This window comes from Nuphar pumila, chromosome 8 (genome assembly GCF_984573655.1).
Source record: "Nuphar pumila chromosome 8, dmNupPumi1.hap1.1, whole genome shotgun sequence".
NCBI classification, from domain to species: Eukaryota; Viridiplantae; Streptophyta; class Magnoliopsida; order Nymphaeales; family Nymphaeaceae; genus Nuphar; species Nuphar pumila.
The window spans coordinates 13,785,775-13,804,623 of NC_143256.1; the positions used below are offsets into that span (position 1 = coordinate 13,785,775).

General features: G+C 37.3%; 1 protein-coding gene across 1 annotated transcript in view; it reads right to left on the bottom strand.

The window, feature by feature from the left end:
* Nucleotides 1–18,616, bottom strand: part of LOC149829647 (actin-interacting protein 1-2-like) — a 70,607-nt gene extending 51,991 nt beyond the window's left edge. Inside the window, exon 1 of the mRNA XM_090016061.1 lies at nucleotides 17,880–18,616. Coding sequence (XP_089872187.1) covers nucleotides 17,880–18,274 — 395 coding nt within the window. The 5' untranslated portion in view covers nucleotides 18,275–18,616. The remainder of the gene's footprint in view (nucleotides 1–17,879) is intronic.
* Between the last annotated feature and the right edge of the window lie 233 nt (nucleotides 18,617–18,849).

Sequence of the window (18,849 nt, forward strand, 5' to 3'; positions counted from 1 at the left end):
CTACATATTCTTGGTTAAGTAAATGTCATATTTACCTTTAGCACAGACCAAGATCCCAAAAAGGAGTAGCTGTTGCAACGAAATAGAACAAGTGTTGATGGTATGCCTGATAACTCTCCTGACTCTGGCAGGCTAGTGAAATGTAATCAACGTTAATAAACTTTTAGGTGGTGAAGCACCTTTGTGAGTTTTAAGAGGATGAGGTGTTTTCCAAATTATAGACCTAGTTCATGGTTCTATCGGTGAATGTTGCTAGAATTAGATCACATGGTGACATGTAATGTGACCAACACACTATGTTGTCGAAAGCGCTAGGTGGGGCTAGTTGGTGGACCTTCGAAAAGGCCTAGGCGGCCGACTAGGCAGGGCCTAGGCGGGCAAAAAAAATTAAGAACAAACAATTCTGTAGATTCCGCCTTTATATGTATTTTTGCACAGATCACGTCACTGAATTCAAATTTGCCTCATCCTTGCAAAATGCCCAATTCCATGTCAGATCCCCAGAGTTTCTAATTTTCCTTTTTGTTGAAGATTCTCTGCTAGGGTTGGAACAAGAGCCACTTGCACTTGCATTTAGAGGAGCCAATCCACAATCATCTGAAGAACTTGGGTTTGCATCTTCCATTGTTCTAATTAAACATTTCAAAACAAACAATTATTAATCAATAAAGTAGATAAACAAAACATACACAATATATATATATATATATAAAACAATATATAAACAATAGGCACGCCTTTGACAACATAGGGCAACACATAGATCAACTCAGGTTAGTAAGGACTATTATCCTTGTGTTTGATTAATTCATTGTCTTAGAGTTGGGCCTGTTTTTAAGCCATGCACAGGTATCAAACACATCAAATCCGCAGAAATAAGGAAGAAGCAGAAGAAAGAAAATAATTAAGATGGAATGGAGGAGCGAAGTCATGATCCCTTCTCTCTTTCTCAATGATGAGGGTAACACAATACTAATCGTCATTAGGGTTCTTTACAAACAAGTCATGCATTTGATGTGATATTACAAAGATACCACACTAGGCATCTCATTTAATCTCCATAGTTTTCTATTGTTACCAGTAAGCAATCGGTTTAACGTGAAATACCTATATGCCCCTTTACCATTGAACCAATTACTTCTTAACATGCTCCCCCAAGATACACATAGCATAGTATGTACAACTTGATCTTTAAATAATGGTGCCTTGCCCTTGACAATCCTTTAGTGAAATTATGATTTGATAAATTTAGCTTCTACCAAAGTTGTCAATCAAGGAAGTGGAAAGTGGAAAGCCAGAAAGCGAGACACTTCTAAAATTTTAGGAAGCGGGAAGCGTGAAACGACTTAGAAGTGAACTGAGAATCGTCTCGGAAGCAACCTAGGAAGCGAACCAAAAGCGACCTAAGAATCGAACTGGAAGCAAACCAGGATTCAAAGGGAAAACTAAGAGGGAAGTGACCTATGTCACATAGGTTCGGATGCGGATGCAGCGATGCAACACTTTAAAAAATTTGTGTGGGGGGAGGGTGTGTATTATATATATATAATTTTTAACAGTTTTAAGTTAACACTAATGAAATAAAACAATTATCATATCATCAATTTATCATGCATAAATTCATGAAATAAATCAAATTAACAATTTACAATTGTTATTCCTCATTAATAAAAAATAACTACACTGGTGCAGAGGTGCGTATATATATATATATACATGTATGTGTGTGTATTTATGTAATTATATATATATATAATACACATAAACTGGACTTGGTTAGGGTTAATTGAATCTACTTTTAGACAAAAATGGACCTCAATGTGGTTGACTTCACCTGACACAAAGAAAACCATGTCCGAGTTGTTAAATTGTAATTTATAACACAATGTATTTTCTATATATATTTTATATATATAAAAGAAGATATATATACATATATATATTTCATATATGTATATGTATTCATCTACTTGTATATATAAAATATATATTTCTTTATTGTATTGGTTGTAGGGGTATTTTAGTCATTTCTACATTTTACGCATATTCATGTTTTTGAATATGATTGTAATTCATCTTTTTTATTTTTTTATTTTTGTAGTTTTTTTTTCATTTCTTATTTTTGTTTTTTTTTATATAATGTTTTTGTACACAGTCAGTGGCTGACTGTGTACAGTGTACAACAGTCAGCCATTGACTGTGTACACAGTTTTAAAAATATAGACGTTGGGCTGATTCCCAACGTCTCTAATAAGAGCTGTTGGGAATAGCCCAACGTCTCTTAAGTTTGCTTATAAATAAGGCTACGTGAGCCCATTGTAAGTATGATTTTGAGTAAGGAGTTGTCTCCTTAAGCTTGTAAACACTGTGCATTTATTGCACTTTCTTTGGTGTAAAGCTTATAAACACTGTGCATTTATTGCACTTCTTTTGTGGTGTAAAGCTTATAAACACTGTGCATTTATTTTGTGTATTGAGTATTTGAAGTATCAAGTTATTTGAAAACTTGATTGTTAAGGATTTTTCACATGGTATCAGAGCAAGGTTGAAGAAGAAAAATTGCGATTCTCCTCCATTTGAATACCTCGAAAAGCGTGCCTTCAAGCTTTTTGAGATCGAAGTGGATCATCTTCTTCGGGCAATATTTTAGAAGCTTCTTTTATCAAGAAAGACGCGAAAAATACTTGAGGTACGTATTATTTCTTGTCTTCTTTCCTCTCTAATGGGCGAAAAAGACTCCCATTTCTCTCTTGGGTTTAAGCTTAATGGCTCAAACTATCATGTTTGGGCCGGGAATATGGAAGCCCATATTAAAGGAAAGGGGCTTTGGGGTTACGTTCATGGATCTATACCGGAACCCAAAATCACCATCATCGAAAGAGGAGATATTAAGATTCTTGAAGGGGAGGAAAGACAAAAGGCTCTTGAAGAGTATTCCAAAAAACATGACGATTGGGAAATGAAGAACTTCAAGATCCTATCTTGGATTTTTTCATCCGTTGAAACCAAGATAAACGCCAATATCATCAAATTCAAAAAGGCTTCCGAAGCATGGGTGTATCTTGAGAAAATGTACACTTCAAGAGATCTATCCCACAAGTACTTTCTCCAAAAGAGAGCCTTGACACTTCAACAAAATGATATGAGCATTCGGGAGTATTTTGCCGAATTATCCTCTATTTGGGACGAGCTCGCAATTCTTGAACCAAAATGGAGTGGAGAAGCTATCGAATTAAGGCACAAACAACTTGAGGAAGATCGGTTCTTCAACTTTTTAAATGGCCTTAGACCCGAATTTGAACAAGTTCGGTCCTCTCTTCTCTCCGCGTTCACATCTCCCGCACTTGAAGATGTTATCACCAAACTAAGTGGTGAAGAAACACGTATGGGGATTAGCAAGAATAATCCTAGCATTCTTGTTGCCTCTTCTACTCAAGAGGATGGTGAAGTGGTTAATGCTGTGTCAAGACCGGGGAATAACATGAAGACCTATAGACCTCCTCATTTCAAGAACCAAGGTCAAGGAGGTAATGATCGGCATGGCAAAAGAGACTATAGCAAATTGAATTGCTACTTTTGTAAAGAACCAGGACATATCAAACCTATGTGTCCTAAATGGAATAAATTAATTGCAACGGCTATGGCATCCCAAGCAGAAGAACGACCTTCATCATCAAGTGAGTCTCTTTCCCTTCAACAAATCGTAGAGGCATTGCAACCTCTTCTCAAGGGAGGCATTTCTGGAGCCGCCATGTCATCTTCTTCCCCCGGTAAGACATCTTGGCTTTTAGATTCCGGGGCATCCTTTCACATGACCCCTAGTACTTGCTCTCTTTCAAATTTTTCTAAAAATTCTTTTCCATCCTTTGTCTCAACCGCGGATGGAACACCTCTTGAGATTAAAGGAATAGGCAATTTTGAAAGACAAAACTTCTTTGTTCCAAAAATTCGTCTTATCCCAAAACTTAATTTAAATCTTCCTTCCGTCTCCCAACTCTCGGACCATGGTTGCGATATAAAATTCTCTTCTAATAAATGTTGGATACAGGATCGCCACTCCGGGAGATTGATTGGGGAAGGCTCTAGAAGAGGAGACCTCTACTACGTTGATTTTCTTCAAGTTCCCAAGAGTCAATTTTGTAATGTTGTTCAAAACAAAGATATTCATGTATGGCATAAGAGATTGGGTCATCCCAATATTGTTAAAATCTCCTATCTGCCTTTTATTAAACATCTTTGTAAAAGCGATTTTCTATGTAATGAATGTATTCTTGGGAAAATGAAATGTTTGCCTTTTCCTCAAAGATCCATGTTTACGACAAAACCATTTGAAATTGTCCATTCCGATGTATGGGGTCCGGCTCCTGTGATGTCAAAGGGAGGATTTTCATACTATGTGATTTTTGTGGATGACTACACTAGGTTTTGTTGGATTTATTTTCTTAAACATAAACATGAAGTTTTTTCAACTTTTAAAAGTTTTCATATGATGATTTCAAATCAATTCAATGGATGCCTAAAAATCCTTAGGTCCGACTCTAGAGGAGAATACCTCTCAAATGAATTCAAAAGTTATCTTGAAAATTTTGGTATTCTTCACCAAAAATCTTGTCCGAAAACCCCCCAACAAAATGGGCTAGCTGAACGAAAACATAGGCACATCATTGAAACAACTCGGACTTTACTCATTTCACAAAACATTCCAAAGAATCTCTGGGCTGAGGCAGCCCTTACCTCTGTTTATCTCATAAACAGACTTCCATCGAAAAATTTAAGCAAAATTTCTCCCTTTGAAAAATTATACGAAAAGGAACCTGATTATAGCAGGTTAAGGGTCTTTGGGTGTAAATGTTTTGTTCTTACTGATAAGAATGACAAACTTTCTCCTAAGGCCATTCCTTGTGCCTTTCTTGGCTATTCTGAAACCCAAAAAGGTTTTCGTTGTTATGATGTCAAAAGTGATAAACTGTATGTTTCCAGAAATGTGAGTTTTTTGGAAAATCTTAGTGGATTCGAACGTTGTGAATCTCATAATGAAAACGTGGATTATTCTTTTCTATTTGATTTACTGAATAAAGACGATGATACTAGTGATGATGAGTCAGATCAAAGTAACTCAAATGAATTTGAAACTGAGGAAAACATCCCCATTGATGAAGGATTACCTAAAGACCCTATCACCTATACTCATAGAGATCGAAACAACTTTAGAAGTGCTCTTGAAAGATATGATGATGCTAGTCCAAGTACTCCTCATAGCGAAGTGATCCCTCGTAGAACCGAAAGAAGTAGAAAGACTCCTTCTAGGTTCATTTCCTATGACTCTTTTTCACCTAAATATAGGGCCTGCCTTAGTGCCATTCACTCTTATATAGAACCTAGAAATTTTGAAGAAGCACGAAAGTGCCCTGAATGGATTAGTGCAATGGACAATGAACTTGAGGCTCTGAGAAAAGCCAAAACTTGGGAGTTTCAAAATCTTCCTAAAGGAAAGAAAACAATAGGGTGCAGATGGGTTTTCAAAGTAAAGACTAAAAGTGATGGATCCCTTGAAAGATATAAAGCTCGTTTGGTTGCAAAAGGATATAGTCAAGAGTATGGTATTGACTACGAAGAAACTTTTGCTCATGTAGCTCGTATGGTCACTGTCCGATGTCTTATAACCGTTGCTTCTATCAACAAGTGGAACATCTATCAAATGGATGTTAAAAATGCTTTTTTAAATGGCGATTTAAACGAAGAAATTTATATGGATGCTCCACCTGGAATGGAGACTCCTAAGGGAAAAGTGCTTCGTCTTCAAAAAGCACTTTATGGTCTAAAACAAGCCCCCAAGGCTTGGTATGATAGGTTTAACTCTGTAATGATTGAAAATGGATTTTCCTCTTGTTTTACTGACACTGCTCTATTTGTTAGAAAATCCAATGCAGGGATTGTGATTTTATTATTATATGTTGATGACATGCTCATCACCGGGAGTGATTCTAACGGGGTTAAGAGTATAAAATCTATCTTGAAAGATAAATTTGAAATGTCTGATTTGGGTTTTCTAACTTATTTTTTGGGGATTGAAGTAGCATACTCCCTTAGAGGATATTTCTTATCTCAAACTAAGCTTGCTTCTGAGATCATTGACAGGTCAGGTATTACAGATGAGAAGCTTTGTGAAACTCCTGCAGTAGTAGGGGCAAAAATGAAAATTGATGATGGGGTTCTCCTTTCGGATCCTACACCCTACAGACAACTTGTAGGATCATTGATGTATCTGAGTATTACCAGACCAGATATATCCCATGCAGTCCATACTGCAAGTCAGTTTCAGCATGCACCTACATCAGTTCACATGAGTGCCATCTTGCGAGTTGTAAGATACATAAAAGGCACACTAAATAAGGGAGTATTCTTATCCTCTTCTTCTGAATTAAAATTAATTGCTTATACTGACTCTGACTGGGGAGGTGACCCAAATAACCGTCACTCCACCACTGGTTTTTGTGTGTTTTTAGGAGATTCGCTGATTTCATGGAGATGTAAGAAGCAGCAAAAAGTGTCTCTATCCTCAACAGAAGCTGAATATCGTGCCATGGCGACTACTACCATGGAAATTGTGTGGATTCATCAACTATTAGAAGACATGGGGATCTCAATAGCAGGGCCCACCAAGCTATGTTGTGATAACAAGAGTGCAATATACATTGCCAAAAATCATACTTTTCATGAGCGGACTAAACACATTGAGATGGACTGTCACTATGTTCGGGAAGCGTATCTGAAAGGAGTTATAGATCTTCCATATGTAACTTCAGAATATCAGTTGGCAGATTTCTTCACCAAAGCTTTGTGTGCTCCGCGGTTCAATTTCCTCCTTGGCAAACTTTCGGTCATCTTGCCCTAAGTTTGAGGGGGGGTGTTAAATTGTAATTTATAACACAATGTATTTTCTATATATATTTTATATATATAAAAGAAGATATATATACATATATATATTTCATATATGTATATGTATTCATCTACTTGTATATATAAAATATATATTTCTTTATTGTATTGGCTGTAGGGGTATTTTAGTCATTTCTACATTTTACGCATATTCATGTTTTTGAATATGATTGTAATTCATCTTTTTTATTTTTTTATTTTTGTAGTTTTTTTTTCATTTCTTATTTTTGTTTTTTTTTTATATAATGTTTTTGTACACAGTCAGTGGCTGACTGTGTACAGTGTACAACAGTCAGCCATTGACTGTGTACACAGTTTTAAAAATATAGACGTTGGGCTGATTCCCAACGTCTCTAATAAGAGCTGTTGGGAATAGCCCAACGTCTCTTAAGTTTGCTTATAAATAAGGCTACGTGAGCCCATTGTAAGTATGATTTTGAGTAAGGAGTTGTCTCCTTAAGCTTGTAAACACTGTGCATTTATTGCACTTTCTTTGGTGTAAAGCTTATAAACACTGTGCATTTATTGCACTTCTTTTGTGGTGTAAAGCTTATAAACACTGTGCATTTATTTTGTGTATTGAGTATTTGAAGTATCAAGTTATTTGAAAACTTGATTGTTAAGGATTTTTCACACGAGTGTCGCACCAAGATGGTGCTTCTTATGGGCTTACAAGAGCATAATATTCAAATCACAAGACCAACCCACACAAGCGCCGAGAACACAAAAAAATATAGGGAATTGTATTGCAAAATGCTTAAGAAAGCATTAGATTACATGGAAGGGGATCAAACCTATTTATACACACAAGAGAGCCATAGAGCCATTGGGACTCTCCCCAATGGCTAGAATTAGAGTCATTGTGGAGGTCCCAACGACTCTATGTAGCTTTGTCTTTTATGCCCTCCATTACAAACTAATTTCCTAGTTTGTACATAAAATAAATAAAGACTATTATGCTCCTAATGGGCACAACCTATTGCATGTCTAGTGAAAAGTCAAAAATACCCCTAGTGGGTATTTATCTATTACAATGAATAATATATATATATATATGATATATGTATATCATATATATGTACAACTAGATATGCATATATGCATATCTTAACAACCCCCCTCAAACTCACAGTGCTGCAATCGAGAGTTTGCTAAGGAGAAAATGGAATCTTGGTGACAGAAGTGCTTTGGAGAAGAAATCCACCAATTGATACTCATATGGTACATATGGAAAAGTAATGTTCTTCAAAAATTCTTCTCACATAATGGCAATCCATTTTGATGTGTTGGTCTTCTCATGAAAGTTGTGATTGCAGGCGATGTAAGCTGCACTTTTGTTGTCACAACATAGTCTTGAGGGTTCTGCTATATGAATAACCAAATTTTCTAGTAATCGCTTCACAACCAACTCGGAGATTGTCGTTTTCATAGCTTGGTACTCTACTTCTATAGAGGACAAAGACACCTTTTGTTGTTTCTTGCATTTTCATGAAATCAACAAATCCCCTAAAAAAACACAAAAACCTATAATTGAGCGATAATGATTCACAGATTCCCCCAATCAGATTCAGAATGTGCAATAACTTCTAACGAGGAGGAAGATAATAAAAATAAACACAACTAATAGTATTTATGATATATCTAATAATCCTTATTACAACACTCATATGTATTGTAGTAGAATCATGCTAAAATTGAGTGAATAGCATCTGCAATATCAAGACGAGTAATAAAAAGATAAGATAAAGTGTTAATCATCTGTCTGTAGGGAGTTGGATCCTTCAAGGTTCTCCATCATCCTTCATCTTTGCATTGATAACCTCTGGAGTGTCAACTCATTTTTTATTTGAAAGTCTTGATCGTTCTATGATCTCGGTTGCATACTTAGTCTATGACAACAAATACCCACAAGGTGAGTAAGCTATTTTTATTCCAAAAAAGTATCCTAAAAAGCCAAGATCTATCATGTCAAAGTTAGCTTTGAGCACATCTTTGATATGACTAACTTTCTGCTTATCACCTCCTGTGATAATCATGCCATCAACATAAAGAAGTAGTATCACTATACGTGCATTAGAAGACTTAACAAACAATGCATTGTCAGTAATAACAAGATTTAAAATCAAGTTGTGTTATCACTGTAACGACCCCAACTCATACCCCCAAAAAGTGCGGATTTTTTTTTAAATCAATTGCGAAAAGTTTCCCAGAAACTCGGGGCCTTTACAGTTCCATTTCACATCCACAAAACCACAAGGGATCTTACACCCCATCTTTCAAACAAAACCCAAACCAGAGTTACCGGAAGCGCCTAGGGTAATGGAGAAGCGTGCTTCCCCAATATGCGCTTTGGAAGCATGAAACGTCGTGCTTTTGAAATGCGTGGGGCCTCTTTTTTGAGAAGCGTGCTTCTCTTTTATGGGAAGCACACTTCCCCCCTCGCTTCCCCATTTTTTCATTTTTTCACTTCCCCCTCGCTTCCGGTTCGCTTCCGAGACGGTTCATAATTTTCTTCTAAGTGGTCCCACGCTTCCCCGCTTCTTACATTTTTGAAAGTGCCTCGCTTCTCACTCCCGCTTCCTCAATTGGCAACTCTGACCCAAACTGAATCAACTTTATTACAACAACAACAACAACTACGCTTTCATCCCAAAACAATTGGGGTCAGCGATATGAACCAAAAAAGAAATTCATTTTGGGTCTTCCACATGAATCCTTTTCCTCCAATCATTTCTATCCAATGCCATGTCCTCGGTGAGGTTCAAAGCAATCATATCCTTTCCTATCATCTCCATCCAAGTCTTCCTAGGCCTACCCCGACCTCTTTTAACTAATATATTTTCCCATTTCTCCAACCTTCTAACTGGAGCATCATTAGGCCTTCGCCGAATATGTCCAAACCACCGTAAACGATTCTCTCGCATCTTATTTTCAATGGGTGCAACACCTACCTTCTTACGTATCTCCTCGTTCTGAATCTTATCTTTTATTGTATTTCCACACATCCATCTAAGCATCCGCATCTCATTTGGAGTCAAGTCGTACCGGGATCAATACATGTAGATACGGCTGCACCGGAGATAAGAGGTTTGATTCTTGAACATTGGTTGTACCATTGTAGTGCTTCCATGAGTTGTGCCAAAGACAATGAGCCCACACTTTTGGAGTTGTCATCTACACCATTTCTTTCCAAAGATGGCCCCACAAAAGCCACCTTTTCATCTTTTCGATCATCTCTCATCTGACTCATAGCAATGATAGCATATTAGTTTGTCACTCTTCTTGTGTTCATATTCACTTCTTCCATGATCATTTAGACTCCTCCCATAATCATTGGAGTTTCTCTCATTCTCATTAGTTTTTCCAAAGTGAGGAGGCTTATAAGCCACTGTGTGGTTTTCGGGCCTCGACATAACAAGCACGAATTATTCATCTTTAGTAGAGGATTTTTTTAACCTATTTTCCTCCATAGTTAATTCTTAGTGTTTCTACTATGATAGGTACTCCTATACGAAGAATGACCGATTTGGTCCCTTCAAATTCGAATCTAAGTCCATTAACAAATTGATAGAAATGTTTTGTTTTAATTTGTTTTTCAGAGAGTTCTACATCTTGATGACAATGTCACTTAGGTTCTAAAGGAGTCAATTCATACCAAAGAAGAGATAGAGCATTATAGTATTCCCTAATGCTCATTTTTCCTTGGGTCATGGTTTTAACCTTGTTTTGCACATTGCATATATGTGCTATGTCATTTAGACTATAATTTAAGATATTTTCATGCATCACTTGCAAAATCAAATTTTGCCAAACTTGAGCATTTTTTGATGTCAACAGTATTAATGAGCCATCCAATGAATTTGGAATGGCCCATCCTCCAATATTTCCATCTTTTCTCATATTCCCCAATGGCTTTAGACATCTCTTCTCCTTGGAGAGCTACTTCCTTGCCATCTTCAAGTTTGGTAAGGATAAGCTTTGGTTCCCTTTCGGTGCATTCGACCAAGCCCCATAGACCCTTTTTCCATATTTTATGTTTAACTATGGATGCCCACATCACATAGTTTGTATCGTTGAGTCTTACAGGAACCAGAGACGACCACTTCTCTTTCATCTTCCATTTTTACAAATAAGGGTGTAGAGATAGAGAGAGAGAAAAGAGAGAAGAAGAGGATATAGGATAGAAGTAGAATACACTGTGAACACCACGAGATCACGAACATAAGATCCATGCTCTCACGTCCACACGAACAAAGTCTTTAACCGATGGCTATGATACCATGTAATGAAACAAGAACAAGATGGTGCCTCTTATGGGATTACAAGAACACAATATTTAAATCACAATACCACTTATAGGTCAACACTCAATCACATCAAGTAATTTTTCCAACGGATTCTAATACTAATTTGGAACAAAACCCATCTCATGGAGTAACCTACACAAGGGCCAAGAGAGCACAAAAATATAGGGAATTGTATTACAAAATGCTTGAGAAAGCATTGGATTACATGGAAGGGGATCTCCCCTATTTATAGGCACAAGAGAGCCATAGAGCCATTGGGACTCTCCCCAATGGATAGAAATAGAGCCGTTGGGGAGGTCCCAATAACTCTATGTAGCTTTGTATATTATGCTCTCCACTGCAAACTAATTTCCTAGTCTGTACATAAAATAAATAAAGACTATTATGCTCATAATGAGCACAACCTAATTACATGTCCATTGAAAAGACAAAAATACCCCTAGTGGATATTTATCTATTACAATGAATAAAATGAATATATATAATATATATATTATATATGTATATACATCCATACATATATGATATATGTATATCGTATATATGTACAACTAGATATGCATACATGCATATCTTGACAGAAATGAATAGGAATCGAAAGCGATGCGAAAATGTAATTATTTTTTTTAAAATTTACAAAAATATAAGATTTATGTTATTATTGACAAAATAAAACATGAGTGTATAATATTAAAGTTGATCTATTAATTTCAAAACTGAATTATATATGCAAGCAGCTTGGCTGTTAATATGCCCGGATCATGAATTCATGATCAACAAGTAAAAAACTACATAGACAAATATAAGCTAAGGTCTGCAATGGAACAAAAGATATTCAACAAATGAGCCAAGTCAAACTGAACAAGAACCCAAGCTTAAGCTGCTTAACAGCCTACTAAAACCACTATTCAACATAAATTTGAAGCCAGAACTTTCTTACAATATTCATCCACATAAAGTATAAACAATGCTCACTACTTGAAAACAAAATTATTTTTGTATGCAATAACCAACCTTTATTCTCAATAGAGACAAACTCACATGGAAGCTCATTCTGTGTGTGCATAATGCATACATCTCCGCATGTAACAAGAGAGAGAGAGAGTGTGTGTGTGTGAAAGACAAAGAGAGCGAGAGAGAGTGAGAGACAAAGAGAGAGATGGAGAGAGAGGGAGAGAATGAGAGACAGAGAAAGGGAGAGATGAAGAGAGAGGGGGGAGAGAGTGAGAGACAAAGAGAGCCAGAGACAGAGAGAGGGGGAGAGAGTGAGACAGAGAGAAAACTGGTCCAATTGTTAAAAAATAAAGAAAACTCATTTCCCGATATTGGGCTCTTCCCCAAGCGTTTCAAGGAAGAGCAGTTTCCCACTCCTACCAGCACTTCCAGTAATCCTGGCTTCTACTCACTGACAAAGTGATAATCAACTTGAAAGTGCTTTGACTTATCACCGATACAGGACTTGATGCTAGTGCTACAGCACTTTTTATCACATTATGCAAAGCAACGACATATTTTCATTCCTAATATATTCATTACACCATGACTCTTACCATTTCATAAACCATTCTCAGACTTGGCTCTATATTCAGCTTCAATACTTTATCTAGCAATTCTTTGTCTTCATGAGACTACACTTTTACACAAAAATCTACAATTTTTGGAAAGATGCGCACAAATGCATAATAACCTGAAACAAATTTCTTAGTGTCAAGATCTCCTACCCAAACTACATTACCCACAACTAATTAAATTACACTTGTTTGTGGGTCATTCTTATGACAAAGAAGGCCTTGACTAGGTGGTGCGGTACCGACTGTGAGTCGGTTCGAAGCCAAGACTCCGGTCCTATTAGTTCTACTGCATAAGCAAGTAAATGAAAATTCGGTCCAATAAATCACAGAATTAGTAAAAAATGGTAAACTGAGAAAATGTAGCCAATAAAATTATCTTTTCAACGCAACAAAATCAGAATTTTATGATATCAGAGCGCAAAGATATCTGATGAACAAGATAGACTGGTACACTCCGGACACAGACACTTTGTTCACATCCGTTTTCAGAGACTGCAAACGGTCAGAACACAAAAGTTGGAGGTATTTTCGATACCTCTCCAACGAATCCAAGAACACTGAAAACGGATACTGGGTTAAAGAGATATCGCCCAAAAACATCGAGACTGTTTGACACATCAAAACACAGTCATGTGAATGACAGAGTTCTTTGTTCGGGTCAGTTTTTGAAGACTATAGGAACAAAGTCTTCCAATGGGCTTTGATACCAACAATGATGCGGTAGTGACTGCAGGTTGGTCCACGATCCACGATCCGAATGGATCCAACATGCGGAAGCACTAAACGGATATCCAAAGTTTTGAAAAAGTTCTGACCGAAGGCGTTTAGACTGAGCTAATCACCTAATTTGCAAATAGGGGCACCACAAAAAGTGTAGATAATGTTTTTGCCTTTCTATAGAGTCTGAATTTTGTAATTTCTCGACAACTGGTTGTTGAGACATGGCTCAGACAAGGGACAGGTTGCTGGATTTGGAGACTGTCACACTTGGGACAGCCCGGTTGGTGAAAGACCAGAACGGGGACTAACTTTACTGTTTTTGTTGATGGCCAGAACACGAAAATTCTAGATAAAATTGTTGTTGTTCCAACAAAACAAAAATCAAGAATTTCTGAGTTCAAATGACCCAGATATGACCTAAACAATGAACCAGACTGACACAGGCCAGGACAGACACTCGAGTGGTTGTCCTCTCTGTTTCGGGACGTTTTCGACAATGATAACGTCGGAATCAGAAAACGAGTAAAACACGAAGTTGGTCGGGCGTTCAATAGCTTTCCAACAAGTTAAACCACACAATTTTTTGACTTCGAACGAGAGAGTTATGCTCAAAACACTGACGAAGGGTCTTCTTAGGCATAGTTCTGAAATGCACTAAAACAGTCATACAGTATATCAAACACCAAAATTAAATTAATCCAGTTTTAGTTTTTAGTATTTATAGTTCAACCTGCACAGAAAGATACTTCAAAAGGTATTTTCTACAATGTGAAATCCCATCCTCCTTAACCCGACTTTGCTTAGTTTAAAGTTTAAACAAATATCACAAATACATATTTTGTCTAAACAAGTTATCTCTAAAAAAATCAACTTCAAAAATCTATTTCTTTCAAGCAAAACACAGCAAGTTTTTTTTCTAATCAAAACAAAATCACTCAAGTTCAAGTCAAACCCAAGATGAAGACAAGAGTGAGAAGGTTCCAGCCAATGTTGTGAAAAAAGTTGAGGCGAAGCAAGGCACTTCACCAAAAACTGAGGCGAGGCATAAAGCGTAAGCCTCAATTTTTTTTTGAAAACTTAAAAATAACTATAAAATATCTAAAATTATAAATAAATAAAAAAATGCTTCTTCTTCTTCCTCATATTATTCTTCTTCTTCTTCTTCTTCTTCTTCTTCTTCTTCTTCTTCTTATTATTATTATTATTATTATTATTATTATTATTATCATTGTTTTTTTTATTATTATATGATTATTATTATTATTATTATTACTATCATGCCTTAGGCTGGCGCCTTGAGGTGCAGAGGGCCTTGCCTCAAGGTGAGGCGCGCTTTTAACAACACCGATTCCAGCAATGGCTCGAATGTCCAACAATGATAAATAGACTGGTTCAGCAATGAGAAGAATCTGCTCAAGTCGGCAAATGGTTGCGAAACAGCAGCAACAATGTGACAGCAGGAAATTTTGGTATGCTGGTGGTTAATGGCAACGATATCACACGTCTTTCAGGTTCGTCGGGTAACCTCACGACAACAACAAAAGTTAGCAACTTCAGGCACGCACACAAACACGAGTCTCCAAAGTCCCATTGGCAGCAAATGATGTTCACGGTCTCACTAACACAACAACAATCCTTAATAGCCTTGAAATGGGTCACACGTTCAAGGACCAACACTTTCACGGCAACAGTATTCTCACCAAAGGTCTGATGTTGCAGGAGCAAACGTATTTGTCCAACAGATTCACAACCCAGAAAGTCAGCTAGAGGTAGGGGACTACTAGCTTCTTCTCCATTTCTTTTTCCTTGTTCTTTTTTTCTCAAAAAAAAAATGAAAGCCAAAACCCCTGCACAACTTTCTCTAGAGCCTTATAGAGCTCAGCAAAGGCTGAGTTAATGGCTGAGGTAGGTTCCAATGCCACCTCCCAAAGTGGCCAATGGATGCACATGTTTTGAATTTTCTTTAAATTTAGCCTTAACTTACCCTTTCTAACAATCAAATGGAATAAATAGGCATACACGACTTTTCAATAAGGCATACATGACTTTTCTGGAAGGAATAAAGGGCTTGAGTGTTGGGTCCACATTGGTTCAACATACTGTGGCGCCAATGTGGATCAAATACTTGAAATATTGGATCTATTGCAAGATCCAATACTTGCAAATTTGATCACATCAAATGAATGGGTCAAGGTCTGAATCCAAAGCTGAAATAAAATATAAAAATTACCCAAATACCCATACACCCTCTAGTGCCCAATATAAATCCTAGCCGACACCAAAACTATCTGGATCCATAGAATTCAGCACCTAAAAAAATTAAAAAATAAAAAATAAAACGAAAAAATACAAGGGTGATTCCAAAATTCACAAAAATGGAACCACAAAGCAAAATATATTTTCTGAGATGATAAGAACCAAAATTCTCAGGAAATAAAATATGTATAATGATAATTTTACCCTTGAGATTCATTTGAACTCGAATGGTCCAGATTTGGATTGAATATTCTTTGGTATTTCTTTCCAGATCTAGTAATGTAGAGTTGGATTCACATCCAACTTCTCTTCAATGTGATGATGATCCCGATGCTCTGCATCACTAGGAGTGACCTCTATATATAGCAAGATTTCTTTCAAAGCTTCCATGTGCATCATGGTAGGTGCACGCATAAATTAACAAGTTCCCTAGACATGCTTCTGTACTTTTTTGTTTATTTTAGTGGTTCTCCTTTTGACAGCCTTTATTCACTGCCCGTGATGAAACTATCAACTTGTAATTTATCATATCAAACCTTTTAATTATGTGAATTGCATATTTACATTGAGACAATGCAATCTTATCTTCAGATTTATCAACTTCAACATCGAAAAAGCATCGCAGTTCTCCTAAATCTTTCATTCAGAACCTCTTTAGCATGGATATCTTTATTTCATGTATGGTGTTTTGGAACTTCCAACTATGATTATGTCATCAACATAAATGATAAATGATCATCATTCCTTTTCCTACGACATTCTATTCAGTGCCAGATGAAAGCTCAAGAACCAAGTACTCGAAACTTGCTTAGTCCATAAATTGATCTTCTCAGCTTGCACACATGTTTTCTAGGATCAGCTTCACAAAAATCAACGCTCCATGTATACTTTTTCTTTCAACTCCCCAAGGCGAAAATGGATTTTTCACATCCAACTAATATAAAGTCCAGCTGCACGATAACACAAATGAAATCATTACATGCATTGTGCAAATTTTAACAACATAGTTAAACGTATTCACTAATTCAAGCTATGTTGTTGATTGTATTCTTTTGCAACAAGTATATTTTTATGTGTTTATCTAATTTGTACATACCTTTGTAAATCCATTTGCAACCAACCGTTTTTAATCATGGGGTTGAGGCACAACTTCCCAAGTATTACTGTGATACATTGCTTGTTAGACAAATTACTTGTGCTAATTGTGAGAACATAATTGTACAAACAGACGTAATATTTGGCAAGAGGAACACAATCAGATGGGAAAGATCTCCGCTGCACTCATCATCCTCTCCACTGGAGTCACTTTCAGAACAATGACACGGTTGTCTTTTACAGAAGGAAAAGAAAAACACCAGGTATGACTAATGGGAATCATCTACCCCGATGCACCGATAAATTTAAACCATGGTCCCCATTTACACTTGTGCGTGGGTGTGCTTGTTTTCTACTGGCTATCATTCTCCATTGAGAGACGTGTTTGTGCGTTTATGCTTTATTATCTAGGCTGCGTGGTGAAGAGGTACAGAAACTTGGTGCCAAAAACAAGATTTGTTGCACATGTAGCAAGCAATAATCCTAGCTTGTTCATGCGTGAGACCATCCTAGAGATGACTACAATAAGGAAGAGCATACCATGGCAAAGAGCGGAAAAAAAAAGCAAGCTTTTACAGAAGCAAGAATGGCCATGAAAACAACTCGAAACGGAAAATTGAAACGAAAATTAAATATTTAGGCGCTTTTCTAGCAATTGTAGTAGCAGCATTCCTGATCATACTCAATTTTCTTTTTTTTATCTCTCTTATTTTTCTTTTCTCCTTTCTCAGCAATATGAACACTAACGAGTTAATAACCGAACAGATAAAAGAGCACGCAAACGGAATCAGAAACTGCTCACTCTCCCTATGATCATACTAATCAAAATAAGAAATATGCACTCATGGATCGCATTCAGTGGATTATCGAAAATTCCTTGTTTGTGATCAACTTAGAAAAAGGAGTTTGAATCGGTAACAGAGAAAAACGGAAACGAAACCAATCCACAGGAAACCGATCGAAGCAAGAGTCGAGGGAGAGACGGTACATGAAGGCGCGGACGAAGGACTTGCCCCTGCCGTCGCCGGAGACAACGATCCGCTGGCTGTCGGGGGACCACTGGAGGTCGTCGATCCGACCGGAGAGGACGCGGAACTCGTTCTTGAGGACGTGGTCGTTCTGCCAGCCCCAGATCCTGACGGTGCCGGAGACATCGGCGGAGGCGACCCACTCTCCGTTGGGGGAGAACCGGGCGACGGTGGCCTGGTAGGCGTGCTCCCCGTAGACGACGGCCTCGAGCGGCCGGTCGAGGTGGCGGACGATGACGGACCGGCCGTTGCAATAGGCGATGGCGTTGGTCTTGGGGTCTCCGGAGATGAGGATCCCCCGCCCCCTTTCCGTCGACGGCACGCACGCGTACGTCTCCAACAGGTTCGCTGCCATCTCTCTCTCGCTCTCAGAGAAAAAGAGTCGGAGGCTGAAACAGGGAACGAAATAAACCCAGCGCAGGATGCGAAGGAGAAAGAAGGAATGAACAGCTGACTCTTTCCTCGTTCTTTTTCTTTTTCTTTTTCTTTTTTTCCTCCCAAACGATACGATACACAATTACACACTTACTTAGAATCGACTCGGGGACTCGAGGGATGCCGATACGGATTCCTTTTTTATTTGCGTGATCCGTACAGTTGGATCCATGTTACGGTCTCAAAATATTGTTATCTAGATTTCTGAGAAAATTTCTCACGACAAAATTAAAAAAAAAAAATCTCAAAAAAAGCTCGGGACACTATCGGTATGTTTCTATTTTTAAAGTGTATATGAAATATAAAAAGCTAAAAAAAACATAAAAGTACAAAATATCATGTTAACAATGCAATTATATTATGATAAAAATGTCATATTTTCAAAATAGGTAATATTTTGAAAATATTATATCTTTTTTAGATTATATCATGTTTTGAAAACCTCACGAGATTTTCACAAAAATGGCTGATATTTGTGACTATGCATCGAGGCGT